The sequence below is a fragment of the Eupeodes corollae genome, chromosome 2, assembly GCF_945859685.1.
Source record: "Eupeodes corollae chromosome 2, idEupCoro1.1, whole genome shotgun sequence".
Classification (NCBI taxonomy): Eukaryota; Metazoa; Arthropoda; class Insecta; order Diptera; family Syrphidae; genus Eupeodes; species Eupeodes corollae.
In genome coordinates this window covers 112,183,759-112,201,806 of record NC_079148.1, presented here as the reverse complement: position 1 = coordinate 112,201,806, position 18,048 = coordinate 112,183,759, and the positions used below count along the sequence as shown (strand labels likewise).

General features: G+C 38.3%; 1 protein-coding gene across 9 annotated transcripts in view; it reads right to left on the bottom strand.

Annotated features, from left to right (window-relative positions):
• Positions 1 to 18,048, bottom strand: part of LOC129945740 (dynein heavy chain, cytoplasmic) — a 35,376-nt gene that overhangs the window by 10,656 nt on the left and 6,672 nt on the right. For 2 of the 9 annotated variants that reach the window (XM_056055622.1, XM_056055624.1), the window contains exons 4-19: positions 17,619 to 18,022; positions 17,443 to 17,548; positions 11,936 to 11,974; positions 11,485 to 11,640; positions 11,100 to 11,423; positions 10,645 to 11,030; positions 10,363 to 10,577; positions 8,348 to 10,302; positions 8,152 to 8,274; positions 7,044 to 8,096; positions 6,893 to 6,919; positions 5,917 to 6,689; positions 5,487 to 5,860; positions 4,152 to 5,425; positions 3,979 to 4,088; positions 3,188 to 3,912 (exon numbers count right to left, since the gene is read on the bottom strand). In XM_056055622.1, coding sequence (XP_055911597.1) covers positions 3,188 to 3,912; positions 3,979 to 4,088; positions 4,152 to 5,425; positions 5,487 to 5,860; positions 5,917 to 6,689; positions 6,893 to 6,919; positions 7,044 to 8,096; positions 8,152 to 8,274; positions 8,348 to 10,302; positions 10,363 to 10,577; positions 10,645 to 11,030; positions 11,100 to 11,423; positions 11,485 to 11,640; positions 11,936 to 11,974; positions 17,443 to 17,548; positions 17,619 to 18,022 — 8,044 coding nt within the window. Of the gene's footprint in view, positions 1 to 2,822; positions 3,019 to 3,187; positions 3,913 to 3,978; positions 4,089 to 4,151; positions 5,426 to 5,486; positions 5,861 to 5,916; positions 6,690 to 6,892; positions 6,920 to 7,043; positions 8,097 to 8,151; positions 8,275 to 8,347; positions 10,303 to 10,362; positions 10,578 to 10,644; positions 11,031 to 11,099; positions 11,424 to 11,484; positions 11,641 to 11,935; positions 11,975 to 17,442; positions 17,549 to 17,618; positions 18,023 to 18,048 lie in introns of all 9 variants that reach the window. The other 7 variants (XM_056055623.1, XM_056055626.1, XM_056055628.1 and 4 more) reach the window with 7 other exon arrangements.

Below are 18,048 nucleotides of genomic sequence, written 5' to 3'. Positions count from 1 at the left end.
AATGGAAAGTTAGTCAAATAAAATCTCCCTATCAAGTCAATTCTACTTATGTCAAAATGACAGTTGATCGTGTTTTATACATTCAACTGAAAGCTAAACTTTATTATTTTATAATTTATTTTCTGAATAATTCCATTAAATGTATTGTAAAAAAGGGTTCCTTCTCAAATTGGTAGAGAAATTAGTAAAATTACTTTACGTGCTGGACTTTTAGCTTGTCAGAAGAAGATCGCATTCCCTTATGTTGCCTGAACCCGACAATTTTTTTGTTAGGTTACCAGATAAAGTTTATCAAGACATTTAAATTTTCTCCGTACTAAACCAGAATAAACCCAAATAATGAACGAAATACATACATATATAAAAATACACATTTAGAAAGATGTTCCGGTGATCTTATGGGACATTAGATTGGTTGTTGCGAAAATTTAAACGCTGCTCGTTTACAATTTTTATAAAATGCTTATACCTTCCAAATTGTGAAGTACCTATATCCAAGCTCCCTTCGCCAAGCGGGCTTCTTAGGAAATCACATGAAAATACCAGTTGGTATAGATATACCAATGACATGGTGTGAGCATTTGAAAATAAAGAAGGTGTTGATCAGACCAATGCCTTGACCTTAATCCAAGAAAACCTTAGAAACGTTCTAAAAATAGTTTTTTTGGATTAGGAAAACCAGGCAATATGGAGAAAATTTGGGACAGTGGACACCATTCTTCGGATAGGAGGAATAGTAAAGCAGAAAACATTATCCACCGAAAAATGTTTAAATATTTGTTTTAAATATAATACGAAAGGAAATCATGCATAGAATTATTGGATGGCTAAGTAAGGCATATGAGGAGTTTCTGTTTGTCCATGTTAGTTTTTTTTATTGGGCTTTTTCTTTCAAATGTAAACAACAAAATTAATTGGATTGGATCAAGAAATCAAGTTTTCTTGGTCCTTTACGTGAAAATTAATACAAGTCGCATATTTTCTTGAAGACTTTCATAAATAGAAAAAAGGACAAAACGTGTTTAAAGCTTTCAATTGAATATAATCTGAAAAATATAAAAAAAATCCTATATTTCCGAAATTAAGTTTTTTGTACTAGAACTACTCATCAATAGTTTCTTCCTAAACCATCTTATACAACTGAGATTACGTCATTTGAATGAGTAAACAAATTGGTGTTCTTGCTATTAAATAAATCTATTAATATGAAACTTTTACACAATAATTCTGCATTTAGTTGTAAGAGTTACGAAAGGCTTTAAGTGAATGAGCGAAATTTTCAAGAAAATGTTTTTCTTTGCAACCTAGGTTGTTACTCATAAAAAAAGACACAAACGTAAAACAAATGCATTACTAAAATTATAAATAAGCAAAATATTACAAGTGAAAAACTGATTTTAAAGAAATCGAATTGACCAATAAGACGATCGGACTGATGTACCACAAAAATAAACAAAATTTTCTAAGGCGTTAAAAAGACGATTATGACAAGTAAACCTTTAAAAAAAATCTGAGGTCCTTAAAGTTTTAATATCCAAAGAATTTTGCTGTTTATAGATCGAACTAACAGCGACGCATGCATCGTGGTGTGAACTAGGACAATAATTATATTAAAGCCGAACAACAATTTTATGGTAAAGGTAATTTTTAAACTGAAAATTTAAACCATGTTTACTCCATTTTAAAATGTTGTTTTTTTTTTGTAAAAAAAATTTCAACCTTTCATAATTTTTGTTTATTTAAATTATTTGCTTTAAGGCTTCTCTGCAATCGGAGGTTTAAATGGTCTTGTTTGGGATTTAGGAAAGGTGACGAAATAAAGTAAATTAAATTTTACAAAACTAGTATTTGAATTTATTTAAGACACATTTTGTTTCAATAAAAATAATCGTTGAGCTTTAAAGACAAAAGCTTAATATAAATTGTTGAATTTACAAAACAAAAAGAGTAATTCTAAACCCCAACCAATAAAATAAGAAAAAAAAAGAAAATTGATATATTTTTTTAATACAAATATGTAAATGAATTTAAATAAATGGCTAACCAAGAAGCAAAGGAAATCAGAACAGAGAATAGCCCCAAACCTGCCCTTTTCCCGTCATCCCTATGGGCCAATATTATTAATGAAGGCTGTGCTCGATTGATGAAGTGATTTTCATAAGAAGAAAAAAGAAAAACGAAAGGATACAAAATTCATCTTGGTCAACAGCAGCAGCCATAAAAATAGGATTATCCCTTGTTTAAAATAAATTGAAAAATTTCCAAAGAGAAAGAAAGAGAAGAACTTTGATCGGTCCATGCTTTGCTGCCGACCGATATCCGCTGCTAGACATCTTCGGTTTGCTTTTTGTTAGTTACTTACAACATCTCTCTAGACCGTTCGTTAATATTCACGCCTAACATCTCATAAACATTGTGTTACACATTTTACAACATAGGTAAGTAAATACGAGTAAATAATAAATTTAAAAAAGTGTATAATAAATAAATTAAATTGATTAAGGCTTAGGATTTGGAGTTATTAAGGATTCATAACGTTTTTGGGATCTAGGATTTGCAAATTAGCTGCTGTTACTGTAGTGTTCTTTATTTTGTGAGTGATATTTGAATGATTGGTGTGATTGATTAAAATAGAATTTTAAACATAAAATAAATGCATTTAATGGAAAAAAAATAATACAAAATAAAATTATTAGAAGGCGAGATTATGTTGTGTTTATATGATTAATGAAATGATTTTGATTTTTGATTTCAGATTTTTTTTTTTTGAAATTATGTTTTCGTTTGTTTTCATAAGATATTCTTTTTTAATTTGTTCGTACGTGATATTGGACGTTTCCAAATTAACAATGGACGAGATAAAGCCATCTTTAACCATAATTCCTCGAATCGACTTCCAATCGGTTGCATTTTCATTAAGGAGTTCACAAACCGACTCTACGGCTAATTTCACCACAGCTGGTGGATTAGACATCGAACGCAACTCAGCCAATTGTTTCTTTTTGATCGAACTCACAGCTAATGGGATCGAGAGTACAAGGGAATAGAGAGAGAGAGATAAAGAGTGGTAACGGTAAAAAAAAAATTAAAAAAAAAAAACGAAATGAAAATTAAAATCAAAATCTGAGGGTGCATTTTTGGATGGCTGCAGATAGAGTTAAATTGAATGGAATAACAAAACATTTACCTTGTTGAGCTTCAATAACTGCCGGTTCTACCTGAGCCAAATCGGCCATGACATATTTACGTTTCTCCTCTATTTTGATGGTCTGCTCGGCCAACATAATTTGCAGCTCTTGAGAGTGAATCTTCTTCTTCTCGGCCTCTTGTTGGTCTTTGAACATTTGTTTTAGCTTAGCGTTGGCTGCCTCGTTTTTGGCTTGAAGTTCTTGTGATTTAACGGCCAAGGACTTTTGCATCTCCTCGACTTGTTCGACTGTCTCGGCGATTTTGTTCAAACCGACATTCAGATGCAGCTGTTGTTCCTCCAACTCGCTACGTTTCTCCGAGTATAGCTTGACGAAATGATGAATAAAGTCGAGATAGTGACGTGGGGTTATGGCCATAGTGCGACCACCACGCTTAGCCAAACGACAGTTGGCTTGATGCAATGTTTGATGAACATAGACGCAACTGTTGATAACAGCGTCGCGGTGGGATGGAGTTGCTGGTACGAGTGGGCATACGGATGGGAAGAAGTCGGGCGACGACCATGTGGGTTTCTCCAAATCGACACGAGTTGTGAACTCCTTGCCCACTTGGAAGAGCGCCGAGTCAGACCAGTCACCAAACCAATTGAGCACGCAGCGATTGAACAAAGCCGGAGAAGTTGCAGCACGGTCTTTTAGGCCATCAGTTGAGGGATTCATTGTGAAGACTACATGGAGATTGCGCATAACTTGTTGCGTGAACCTGAACAAAATTAAACAATTTTCTTTACAAAACCACTCTTAGACTCAGTTTTAAGTATAAAATTACCATTTATAAAGTTCATCACTGGAGTCAAGCATGAGTCCTTCACGTTGAGCTCCCTCCTTGCATTGAGTCATCAAAGTGGTATATTCATCGCCTTCAAACAATCCAGGAACCTACCCGAAAAAGAACCAAACAAATTAACAACCTACTCCTGGAATATGATTTTAAAAACAAACCTCTCCATTAGCCAAAAGTGTATTCATCCTTTCCAAGAATCCAGAATCCAATACATTCGACTCATCCAAAATGAATGCAATCTTTTCATCCTTACAACCGGATCTTCTCAGCACACAACGCAAATCTTCGTCAAAGTCCTCGCTGGTGTATTTGTTGTGGACTTTGATTTGGAAAATAGACAAGCCATTCATCCAAGCCACGAAACGTGACAGAGTTGTTTTGCCAGCCCCAGATACACCAATGAGAAGCAAATGACCTTGCGGTTGCCGGAAGATTCGGTCGATACGCAAAACATGTTCAAGGACTTCATCGAAAAGTACCAAAGGCACATCCAGTTCTTCTTCATAGAAGACCTTCAAACGAGCACGAACATAATCACGTAGTTCTTCACGGTTAACTGGCATGTAGTCCTTGGAAAGCCAGTTGCTGTAGAGAATTGGACGCATCAATGCCTTTTCTCTGTCCACACCTGGGAAGTGCTTAATGGCGACATTGTCAATGTTTTCGTTGGTCCAACGACGTTCATTGTCCTCCACTAAACGATCTTGGAACAAACGCAATGCTTCATGAGCCCACAAACGCACCAAACCCTCCACTGACATTGTGTCTACCGGGCGAATGGCTTCACAAATACCGCGCACCCAACGTGTCATCTCACGAGGAGAATAGACATAATGCGGTTGCATATCCTGAGTGAAGCGATCCTGCGACGATAAATAGAACTCGACCATAGCATTGGTCAAAGGTTCGGAATAGCGACGAAGCGATGGCACCAAACGCAACATCGCACGACTGAAGGTTCCATAAATCTGTTTCAATGAAGTTTCTCCAGGATAATCCACGTATATTATGGGAACGTGTCTCAAGAATCTGTGACTGAGCGGCTTACGTCCGGGGTCAGTAGGTGGGTTACACGCTCCAACGAATTGAATGCGTTCCAACGAAACCCAAGCTTGATCACTGGCTCTGTAGAATCCTCTATGCTCAACCAGCTGCCTCAAGAATGAAATCACACGCTGAGTACCATACATGTCCATGTCCGGCAAATTGATTTCATCACAGAACAATACAAGCCATTTTCCAATCTGCACTGGAGCCAATACCACACCATTGGGTGTCTTACGGTATTCGCAATAATGATCGAAGGTCTTCAGAAGCAATTCGGGTGTGGTTGCCGATGAGAAATTCAAGCCAACAACTTCCATGTCAGGAAGGGCTCGCAATGCCGAGAACAAAGTCATTGTCTTACCCGAACCAGGGGGACCACAGAGAACTGAAAGAAGGGATCGAGAAATAGGGATTACCCTAAGGTCTTAGTAATTAAAAATTCTTACCCAATGGCTTATGTTCAGCCAACCATGTGTACAACAAAGACTCATGACGAACGGTATCCAATGTGGGTACAACAATATCAGGCGAAGCAACTTTATGAGTCTCCACTTCAATAACAGGCACCTTGTTTGACCATGGCACCCACTCGCCAGCCATATTAACCTCGTAATCGATAATCGGAGCTCCAGCAGCTCCAGGCAGCGGAATTGTTGTCACACTGCGGACAAAGTCGCCTAAGTCGATACGTACCTTGAGCTTAGCATCTCCGGCAAATGACCACAAAACCGAATACACCAAAGCCTTGGGAACATACTGCTCCAGTTGATCGAGGCTCAATGGGAAATCAGGATGTTGGGCGTTGAAATTCAAAATGTTTCTGAAAAACCACAAAATTAAAACATTCCAAAATGCAATGAGTATTATGATGATCACCTTGCAGCTTGATTCAACATCGAGAACAACGAACTGAGGGCTCTCAATCGCGTAAAGTCCATGATGTGCTCCTGATCCATGGCATACTCCAACGTACGGACAACAATGCCATCAGCCGAAAAGTATGGTTGCAACAGCATTGCGATTTCCCTCTGGGTCTGCAACGAAGGTGAAACCTCATCCTCCTTATCCTTACTCTTGATCATGCCGAATTCTTCATCTCCATCCTCCAATGGAGTATTCCTCAGACGTAACAAATAGTTTTCGAAGATCATTTCCGTCGAGAGAACATCCTCCGAGAACCAAACCATTCCACAACGAGACACCGTAGCGAGTGTTGCGAACTTAAGATCCTGCACCTCAAACATCACTCTCACATTTGGAGGCAGCGACAACCGCTCTCCGTTGGGCAGTGTCAGCAACTTATTGTCATCCAACACGGAGTTCAAGTTTTCCACCCATTCGGGATCCACATCACCGTCGAAGATGATCCATTGCCGTTTGTTGATCTCACCACGCACATTGTCTATGATCTTCCTCAAAATGTGTGTAAACAATCCGTCGGTCCATTCACGAGTGTTCTGATCCATTACACCATACAGAGCCTCCTTGGAAATGGCCTTGGGATCAATGAGATGGGCAACACCCTCGACCCCCTCGAAACGTTCAAGAGCCTTCAGAAGAACTCGCCATGCGGTGGATTTACCAGATCCCGATGGACCCACCATCATCAAACCATGATTAAGGTTGGAGATTTGATACAATTGCAGAACCTTTGAGGAGAACAGACACAACATTTAAAATTAAATATCCAAAAGTCAAGAACTCGACTCTTAAAAGAATCCAAATGAGGAAAGAAATCTCTCAATTGGAAACTATTATCATTCTCTTATGGAAGGATTGTCAACAGAAAAGAAGAAAACACACAAAAATAAATCACAAAACTACAACAAAAAATATCTCAGCCTGATCTTACTTTTTCGACCCAAGTTTCACCGAATCCCTTTTATATTATGGTTTTCAGTTACAGATTCGAATGCATTAAAACGTTAATTGAGGTTAGGACTAGTTTTCTAATTGTGGTTAACTATAAATTGGGACATTTTGTGCAATGCCACAGGAATTACCTTTTCCATCCAGGCGGCACCTTGTTCGTCGCCCTCTCCACAAACGAGATACTCTTCGTTGCAGACCTTGCGAATTTCTTCTTTCAAACCGCTCATCTCGGCACGGGTGTATCCGACGTTCGGGAAGACATCGCTAAGCAGCGAGAAGAGCAGTGGAATATCCTCGGCAACCAATTTCGGAACCATTGTCTCGCACACCGACTGAATAAGAATCTCTTGTTCGGGGAGATTCTCGGCAACTGAAGCCTCGTCGATGTTTTGTTCTCCACGAGCAGTCATCATTTCCTTGATTTTCATGATACGATCACGCTTCACGTTACCCGCTGAGATCAGCACCGATTTTAGGGCACGCAAACCAAAGTCATAATGGCTCTGGTTCGACAGTTGTTCGTCACACAGCTTGAAGAAGGGCACAATCTTACAGGCGAGTTTTTCGGCCTGTCGGAACCCTTGACTGAACAACATCACTTCGGCGATAAGCTGACGATCGGGTGTGGTCATGGCCAAAGAGCGGAAAAGTTTCTTCAAATTGTCTGGCAGATTGGATCGTCCAGCGTAGCCAGGATTCATGGTTATGAAGATGGCCATGTCAGACGAGACGGTGACCTGCTTGCCAACCAACTCCACTGTTATGCTCTCCTTGTTACTGTCCATGTCGTATTTTAGTGCCTCTTGAATGGTCTGAATTTGCTGGGAGCAAGCTGATAACATACGCTCCTCCAGACGATTGAACTCATCGAAGCAACCCCATGCACCGACTTGGCATAAACCAACGAAGATTCTTCCCATGGCTTGGAAATCAAAGGTTTCATCACAATTGAAGACCAACACGAAGCGACCAAGCTGGTTTCCGAGGGCTTTCACCGATTCTGTCTTACCGGTACCAGCGGGACCGAATGGAGATCCTCCCAAGCGGGATTCCAGGGCCTGGGTCATGGTTAAATAGCAACGATCGGTCAGCGGTGTCTGTACTAGACGATCCTGAACTCCGAGATACTCGAAACCGTAGTAGAAACGTGCATTAGCCATGTGGATCGTAAGTTGTTTTAGGACCTAAAAGGGAAGTTCATGCCGAATTAAAAAATCAGTCAGCTCCAGCAAAACTTACCTCAGTTTGTCGTGGATCGAAGTAGAATCTCATCTCACAGAGCCAATGGAAAGACTTGGGGTTGTTGACTCCATTAGAAATAAGACGACGAGTCACAGTTCGCTTGTGAACAAACTCGTTGATCTTTGCAAAGGAAGAAAAACCAGAAAATACGCAATTAATTCTAGTTCTGTCTTATTTTGCCTAAAAACCTTACCAAATGTTCCAACTTCCTGCGCCTAAGTGGCGGCTGTTCCTGTAGAACCGAATCAGCTAGCACATTCAAAGTGGACTCGACAGTGGTAAGTACCGTATTCAATGGCTTCCCGCTGTTGTTCTCCATGGCCTGTTGGAGAGCAGTTTCGACATCTTCTGACCACAAGATTTGGGCAGCTAAAACAACAATCTGAGCTTGGTATTTGTCACACCATTCCATGTACTTTTGTGAGTCGATCTGTCCATCGCGGAACTGTTTGATGTCTTGAACTGCCTGGGCCAAGAATGAAGCCAACGTAAAGCGCATCTGCTTCTCCACCAAACTTAACCACTCGTTGATTTTTGGATGGTCCACAGTCGACACGGGATTGATGAATTTCACTTCCTCGCCCTCCCTTGAGGCAATACCCAAAATAACAGTATTGTCTTCGTTCAACAGGATCGCAGCAACACCAGCAAACATTTTCTTGAAGTGCTTCTGCAGACGAGCAATGTTCTTGCTGTTTCCGATGATCTCCAACAAATCCTCGTCACCAACAAAGTAGAATCTGGGGAAGGAAGTACGTTCTCTTTCCAAGTACTCTCCCAGAGCCTTTTGAATCTTTCCGAGCAAATCAGCTAGACGCTCCAATGATCTCTGCACAGCTGGAATGTTCAAGACATCCATGACCTTTGGGGATTTGGTCACCTTTTTCATGAGTCCAAGGAACTCAGAACTAATGCTGTGGAAACGAGAAGTCTCCACAGGCAAAAGGGTTTTAATGTCTGCACTGCCAGAGAATATGCCCTCCAAGTACACCCAACGACGCTGAACATCGATCCACACGTCGAACAGGGCATTGATCCGATTCAACTTCTCTTCCCAAGTGAGAGCTTCTTCCTCGAAGACCTTGTAATAAGGCGATAGTTTCATAGCAGCAACCGAGTTGATATGTTCCTTGACTTTGTTGAACAAGTCATCCCAGCCACGAATGATGCGACACTTGTTCTGGTAATTTATCAAATCAAGTTCGTAGTTTTGCCAGGATTCTCGGACTTGCTTCAAGAATTCCTCAAGCGCCATTTCTCCCTGAGCCACGAGAATGATGTCCTTGACGATGTTTTCATTCTTCAGCAGATTTACATCCCAAACCTGACCAAGAGTTAAATCGGAGATAACCCAGTTTACACGCAATTGCTTTGTCAGTTGTTTCCAGTGACGCTCTTTCAGGGCATCGGACTTCAGCTCTACGATCAGCATGTTCACCTTGATGTTACTTTGGATGAGTTTCTTAACATATTCATAGCTCTCGTACATGCGGAGACGAGCGGGCAGCTCCTTCAACTGGTTCATCATAGCTTCAAGCTGTTGACGCAATTTTCTGGGTTGCACCGATAACCAAGGTTTCTCTCTGGTTTCGTCGATTTGAGTCCAAACCTTTGACAACTCACTCCACACTCCACGCAAGTCCTGCAGTTCTTCGAGGGCAACATTCATGCGTTCGCTACTGTTGTTGGGTATAGCAGATTCTTGCAGTTCCAAGGCCTCCTTTGCCTTGGCCACATTATCACGCTCTTCCTTCAAACGCGAGTATTTACTCTCGAACATTTGCAATTGTTGAAGGGCGTCATCTGGACGAGTCTTGCCGCCTGTTGGTTTGTTCTTTTCCCAGTCGTTAAGGAAATCAACAGTTCTAGTTTCGACAGCCTTGTCTTCGGCAACGATCTTAGCCTGCAGACTGGCTACTTGAGTCTGGATTGCTGTGTCCTTGCGCTTGATAATCTCATTAAATGCCGACCACTCGCCCTCGATGTTGTCCACATGAAGCCAATTGTTGGGGAATTGGAAGCGTTGTCGTTCCAAAATACGTTGAGCCTCACGGAATACTTCAACCTGTTTCTCCCACACGAGCATGTCCTTCTTGAGAGACTGCACGTAGGTAATGAAACAAACGGCATCTGATGTACTAGCCGCTTCTACAAAGAAAATTAAGGTTTAATAAAAATGAACGCAATAAACTCACAGGACAATAATACCAATGCTTTGCATCTCCAAATCACTGCGAGACTTGGACACTTTTCCATGGAAGGTTGTCATCTCTGTACCCAACAAAGTTCCGAATTTACCAAGAGCCTCCTTATGCCAAGAATCATATTTCAACGTGACCTTAGCTTGAACCTTTGCATAGTCAATGATAATTGGACCGTAAGCCCGTCGAGTGTCCGATGTGTCAAATGTTGTTCGAGATTTTCTGTAAAAAAATGTTACAAAAGTTTAATTTTATTTTTAGAAATGTTCCGAGGCTTTAAGGATCTTACTTAATGTCATTCAAACACTTGATCCACAAGTTGACATCTTCAGCTAGACGTCCATAGAGTGTATCAGCTTGCAAATCCCACAAACTCTGGTAACGCAACCACTCATCGACGTAGTTCCTTACTTCACTGATCTTATCCTCAATCGATCCGTAGGCATTTTCGAGGATCTTGCCTTCGGGCAGTTTGGTCAACAAATTGCGATAGGTCTGAGATACTGGCTTATCTAAACCCACTTGGTATCTGGAGCTTTGCAAGCGGACCTGAGATGTTACAATAGCCTGCCAGGCGAATAATTGCTGCATGATTTGGAAACGAGCTTCTTCAATCGATGGATACAAGTACATCTGTTGGTTGGTTATACGAATCTCGTGAATTGCATTCAGGATCTGGAAGTTAAAAAAAAATAAACATATTTAAGGAGGATAGGGTACGACGATAGGCAAACTCAGGTCTACCTGTGGTTCACCGCCAAGTTTATGAGTTGGTTGAGCTGGAGCATCAGTGTCCATGGACAAGTCAACTTCTTTCTTATTTCCGGTAAGAGCCTCAGTCCATGCATTGATACCAGCTTGCAGACGTAGAGCCAATTTCTTTTCAACTTCTTCATCGAGCCGAGTTACCCAGACGTTCAAGTTGGAGTACTGTCTCAGTGATAGATCATCGACTGCGTGCTGGATCTTCTCCAAAATATCTGCAAAGGTTGCAGCACTATACGGACAAGTTTCCAAAGATCGAACATCAACATCCAGTTGTTCTTCGACAACAAGCAAGTCCTCAACCTGTAGAAGAAGTTTCTCTTCTAGTTGATTCTTCATTACCTCAGAAAAGACAAAAACAAACCTTTTCTTGGAATTGAGTGACACAATCAGACAATCGCTGGACATATGGATCCAATTTGTAGCTCTCCCAAACCAAAGCAATGCCCTCGGAGATCAAATTCAGGACATCTTTACGTAGACCAGCAACAAGAGGAACAATACTTACACGATCCTCAATCTAAGTAAATACAAAAGTTTAAAAATGTATATTGTTCCTATGGAAGATTTATAATTTAACAGTCACAGCCATTGCTTTTTTTAATTTACATTTTTGCAGAGAAAGATGATTTTTATTTATTATTAAAATTAAAAATGGGCATAGTGCATGCAATTATTTGTTTTTTCTTTAGGTTTTTAATTTCTACAACTAGCGTTTTTTGCTACTTAAAAGAATTAAACTTAATCAAAGCAGGACATTTGAGATAATTAATCTTTTAAAATTTCTTTTTTTTATAATTTTTATATAAATCTACCTTGAATACAGAATTTTGTGCTAAACTCCTATTATTTAGCTGCATGGAAAAAATTATTTAAACAAAAGTAGTTCTTTTTTTCCTTTTTCTTTTGCTTGCATTATTATTGAAAAAATAAATAAATAAATAAAGTTCATAATGTGGATGTTGCGGAATGGAATTGTGTGTGTGTAATGATCATGTTTTTGCTTAGTTTTCTATTTCTCTTAGGTTCTTTTGGTGTTTTTTTGACGATATTTTTGAATGATTTTTCAGTTTTTTCACAGTAGTTACGATCGGGAGATAGCGTTACCAGAATTATATGATCGTCCTACCAAGAGGACTATTTATAGTGTAGTAGATTAATAAATTTGAGTCGACTGATTCAATAAATACGGACGGAAGCTGTTGTTTTTATTTTTGCCCTTGATTGATGTATTTTAGACTATTTTTTACATTGCCACTGATATGATATGATGACGGTATACAAGGATTTGTTTGACGGAAACATAAAGACACTGACCACTTCCTATGGCATTTCCCAGCGCTTTTCCACACGCGATCTTAACTCTTAGGTAGATACGACGTATAATCTCAAAGAACTGGAAACAATTCCAGGAGAGTCTTTTAACATTAAACTTAATCAAAGCCTCTAAATATATGGAAAACGACAACCTATAGAAAATGTACTTTAGCGAAGAAGGGTATAAGAACGAACCGACATTGATGTAAGTCTGATGAAAGATTTGCTAATCCAGAAGAAGTTAATATTAGCCGAAGTGACAAAACTGTTTATAAAATTGTTGGAAACGGTTAGAAAAGTGTATTCATTGTTTCGGAGAACATGCTAAATTATATAATATTGTAGAATGAACAATGTTTAGCTGGCAATATAAAGGGTCTGCCAAATAACTTCTTTTTTGTTTTGAAAATGCTATAAAATCATCGAGTGTAGCTTCGGCAGTGTGGCACGTTGCACCATCCTGTTGAAACCAAATGTTCTCAATATCCTCCTATTCAATTTGTATGAACAAAAATTCGTTCAACAGGGGCCGATAACTCTTTGCTAATTTTCGAAGAAAAATGGCCCAATTATGCCTGTGGACCAAAATCCGCATCAAACAGTGACTCGTTTTAGATGTTAGGTTAGATTAGGTTAAAGTGGTTGTCCATGATGGAATCGGAAACACTTAGGCCAGTTTAATGGCTCATAGTGATACCACATGAATCTTGAGGCTTCCTCCTAAGCTCAATGGAACCAGTTTGAGTCCTTTACGAAACGAGAGGCTGATTATGCTGATATGATTTAGATCGTTAAAGAAGAATTCTCCTAGGTAATTCTTGCATTTTAGAGCTAGGACAGGGCATTTACAGAGAAGTGAAGAACTGTTTCCTCCTCTTCCTCGTCCATACAGCTTATGCAAGTCATTTGAGAATACGCCTAGCCGCGTGTCATGCGTTCCTATTAGACAGTGTCCGGTTATGGCACATATTATCGAGCTTATATGTGACCCGCTTAGAGATAGCAAGCACCGTGATCGCTTTAAATCTAGTGTTGACCAGATGTTTTTTTTTTTGTGACCTGACACGTGGTGATGTTGTTCCACCTGGTCTTTGCCTTCTTCATAGCGTCTTGCATTAGCAATAATTTACATTTGCCAAAAGTGGTAGAATGGGCTGTTTTGGGTGTACCGGCTTTTCAATATATTCGTGAGGGTTTTCTGTGCCCCAAAAGCTACAATTTTGCTTGTTTACATATCCGCCAAGCTTCATCATAAAAGATGATTTTTTAGGCAAAATCGGCATCTTTTCTAAGCGTTGTTCAAGCGTATAAACAACCATATTCGTTAAGCGGAAGGATAAAATTAATTATCTGTCAAATCAGTCATGAGCTAAGTGTTACCATTCACGAAATAGGCACTTGTCGATCACTGGTCTTCAAAATTGCGTATTTAATTTAAGACTTTTTTTGTATTTTAAATATCTCACTTTAAGCTAACGACAACTCAACTAACATATGTAATATCTCTGATTTTTGTCCATTAAAGAAATCAAGAAATCACCCTGTTCAGATAGTTAATTTAATAATTAAGGGTGTCATCCCATGTGATGGGTTCTAAAAATCGTTTGTTTATTTTTTCATAAATTGCTAGTTTAATGTCCAGAATACGGTAGTAAAGGGATTTTTCAAATTTAAAAATACGACTTCGTGTTGTTAAAAAAGATACAACAAATAAAGGAATCCGTGGAAAAGGACCAGGTAAACTTACGGATAAAGTTATTCAGGAAATCTTTAATGAAGGTTTTGAAGTTAATTTGAAAGTAATGTCGGTTATGGGATGCGTAATAGGCCTCGAAGCCCATACTTTTGTTGAGAAACGTGATGAAAATCGAATCTCACGTTCTAAGCGGCTCGTAAGTGAGTCCGTTTGAAATAGAAGAAGTGGAAGGAATACTATATGGACCAGGCATCACCGATTGAAAGGTAAGTTGATATTTTCATAGTTAAGAGGACTTGAATCTTTAAACGAGTTTTTCTCAGAACATCGTATCTCAAAAACGGCTTGACCGAATAACTTGAAATTTGTTGGGTTGGATTCAGCACATGTAAACACATGGAATGAACTATCGACAAGCAAAAATTCCAAAAATGTCGATTTTTTTATAGAACCAAAAAAAAAAAACGCAAAATTCGCGACTTTTTTTTCAAATGTCTCCCAAAACTCAAATTAAAAGGCCGTTTAGTGGAGCTGTTCACACTGGTGTAAATCGTGTTCTTTACAATATATTTAATTCAAAATAACGAACTATGTGAATAAATGATAATAAAGTTGTATCTATTTACTGGTCGTTGAAAAAAATTCTTAAAATACAGGCTGTCACATGGGATAATGATCTCAAAACGTTGGGATAAAGTGGACAGAAGTCTGTTATCGTGTTTATATATCGCTACTTTCTAAGCTCTGTTAACTACCTTACTCTTGATAACACCATCTTCTATAACTCGAACACAAATATGAGAAATTTATCTTCCCAACTACCGTAAATCTTAAGCCTATTGCAAGCGTGAATGTCGTTTCAATGATTTTAGATTAAACGTCCCAAAATTCTTCACAACCCAACCTCATTTTTAGCTCTATGTACAGCCTAAGCTAGCTCTATATGGCCAAAACATTGGCAACTAAAACTAAATAAATTATCACCCCTACTACCGATGTCGTAACCGATAGCAAAATATACGACACGACGCAATCTGCATTCCATGAGTCGTTTCAACTTTTGTCACTCGTTTTGTTGTCGTGTGTAAACGTCAAGTGTGTTGAACGCTTTAATTTAGTATTCTGTAAGACGAAAGGAAACGACGACAATGAAAAAAAAAAAACGACGGTATCCCTCGTTTGAAAATTTGCTCACGACGAAGAAATGGAAGTACGCAAAGCTTTAAGTTTCTTTTTTAAATAATTTATTTTATGGAACTTATTAGTATACTTTATTTGCGATAAATAAAAACAAAATATTTGTTCACATTTGCAGTTGAAATTAACAAATCAGAACCAGTTCCAGGCCCTCGTCGAGCTGATGGAGAGCAACGAGCAGTTGGCTAGGGGATTTTTGAAATGTATGAACATAGCCGATTTTAAAAAAGAATGGAATGTAATAGCTGATAAACTCAACAGCAAAGGTCATCCAATAAGAGATGGTGATGGTTGGCAAAAGGTTTGAATCAGTTTATTCTATTTACACTAACACATTTTTAATATTTGCCTTTTCATGTTTGGGCTGACATTGAATTTAAAGTAAAAAAAATTGTTCAGAACAACAAAAAAGAAGTGAAAGGAAATGGAGGAGGGCCAAACCAATTGCACATCCTTTCTGCGGTTGATGGTGCTGTTGCAAATCTACTTAAATATAAACAGATGGTTAACCCGAGTGGAAATGTAATTGGTGTATCGCAGCTCCCAACCACTTCAACGTCTTCATGATCCGGACATACATAAGTCAAAACAAATTCAGGCTACAAGTGCAGATGCCGATCGACGCTTCACTGCCCTATTTGTACAATTAATTGAGCCTTTGTAATATTTCGCTCTCTAGCTTCTTCATCATTATGACTGCTTGTGTTGTAATACATTTCAACACATTTCAAATCCAATTTCAAGTGTTTCGATAGTCTCCGTCGTTTTCCAGACCAGACAAGATGCACTAAACCCACGTTACACCAAAGCTAGTGTGAAATACGGGGGAAATAAGGTAATAGTGTGGGGATGTTTTTCAGGGCATTGACTGGGGCCGATTCACCAAATAGATGGTACAATTGATCGTTTTATGTATCGTGAGTTCGTGACATTTTGCAAAATTTAATGCTGCCAAACGTTTAGGATCAATTGGCTCTGAAATGGATACTTCATCCGGACAACGACCCAAAGCACACGCCCAATACTAATTGACGTTTTACAATGGCCAGCATAGTTTCCAGATCTAAACTCCATAGAAAATCTATGTGAATAGAAATAATTGCAAAAATAAAAATTATTTGCTGGGTCAAATTAAATTGGGTAGGGAAAATATCCTTAACATAAGCATGAAATTGACTGTAGTTTTCATGAATGGATACGTGAAAAACAATTTTGGATTTTTTCTTTGTCTGTTTTCATATGTCTACAAAAATAAGTTGCAAACTAGAGCACCCCTTAAAAGCCAACAAAACCCGTAGCTTTGATTATGCAAAATAGTGATGAATAGGACAATTTGGATGCCCAACAAGACTTTTTAAAAGAATAATAAAATATTCCGATGACATCTAAAGTTTAAAGTTATTATATTTGACAATTTTTCGATTCGGTAAAATTTTGTAACATCCTCATTTGTATGCAGTGAATTCTTAAATGACAAATACCGTATAATTTGATTTTAAAATAATTTACCTTTTATGCTGGCGATTTTTTCATTCATCGAATGAAAATTTGTTTTATCTTGTTTTGCAATTTTCCTAAATTGAAATTATTACGACATTAAAAGCATTGCATTTTTCCTAATCAGCCAATTAAAATATAAATTTTGAATGCAAAAAATCTATTCACGTTCTTATTTTTTTTCTTGCTAAATGAATGCCTTCAAAAGTTTAAACTTTCTAATTGAAACAAAAAAGTCATGCCAATAGACATTCTGTCTTCCAGACAAAACACTGAGCATTTCATATGATCATTACATCAAGTTAAAAAAAGGAAATCAAATTAGTGGTTTGTGTTTCTTGGGTTAAGAACGAAAATAGGAAAATATACAAATGTCAGAAAGAAAGGAATAAATAAACAAGCACTTGGGTGCAGGTAAAAAGAAAACAACTGACCAATTATTTTTGACTAAACAAAATTGAAAAAACAAACGTGGTTCAATATCGTGTCAAAATGTTGTTGATTATGTGTTTTTAGTATACAAAACTGATGAAAATAATTTAATAAAAGAAAATAAACTAGAAAATCAAAAAAAGTCTACAAGAAACTTTTAAAATTCGTGAATTTGTAACTTACCTTTTCCAAAGTTCGTTCATAAGTGCGGACACTTTCAATCAAAGATATAGCATAAGGGTAAATTTGATTGGCCTGATGAGCCTTATTAACGATTGTCAAAGGAACTCTAAAAAAAAAAAAAACAAATGCAATAATTAGCTTTGCTTTTTGAAAAAGAAGAAATAAAAACTCCTTACCTAAATCCAAAATTCTTAATGTTCCGGACTTCCTTGGACAGGGTGATTATTTCGGGAAGGAAATTCACACGAAGCTTAAGAATGTTTCCACGTCCAGTGCGAGATCGAGCCGACTCAATTGTAAAGATACGTCCGTTGATGCCAAAGTTACGTTCCTGAACTTTTCTTGCCCAATCTTGGAATACTTCAGAGATGGAGAGCTTAGCTCGGAAACTGTCACCATCTGCCTTCAATTTCTGTCCATCGATGTGCGATTCCCAGCCTTTGCCAAGCACATCCTCGACACGTTTTAGATACATCGTAAGTTGGTTATCGATTTGACGAGCCCAGATAATGGAACCAGCTACAGGTGGCAAATCTCGAACCACTGACAAACGACATGATTTACTTTGTGGATATTGAACCTAAAAAACACAGAAAATTTAATATT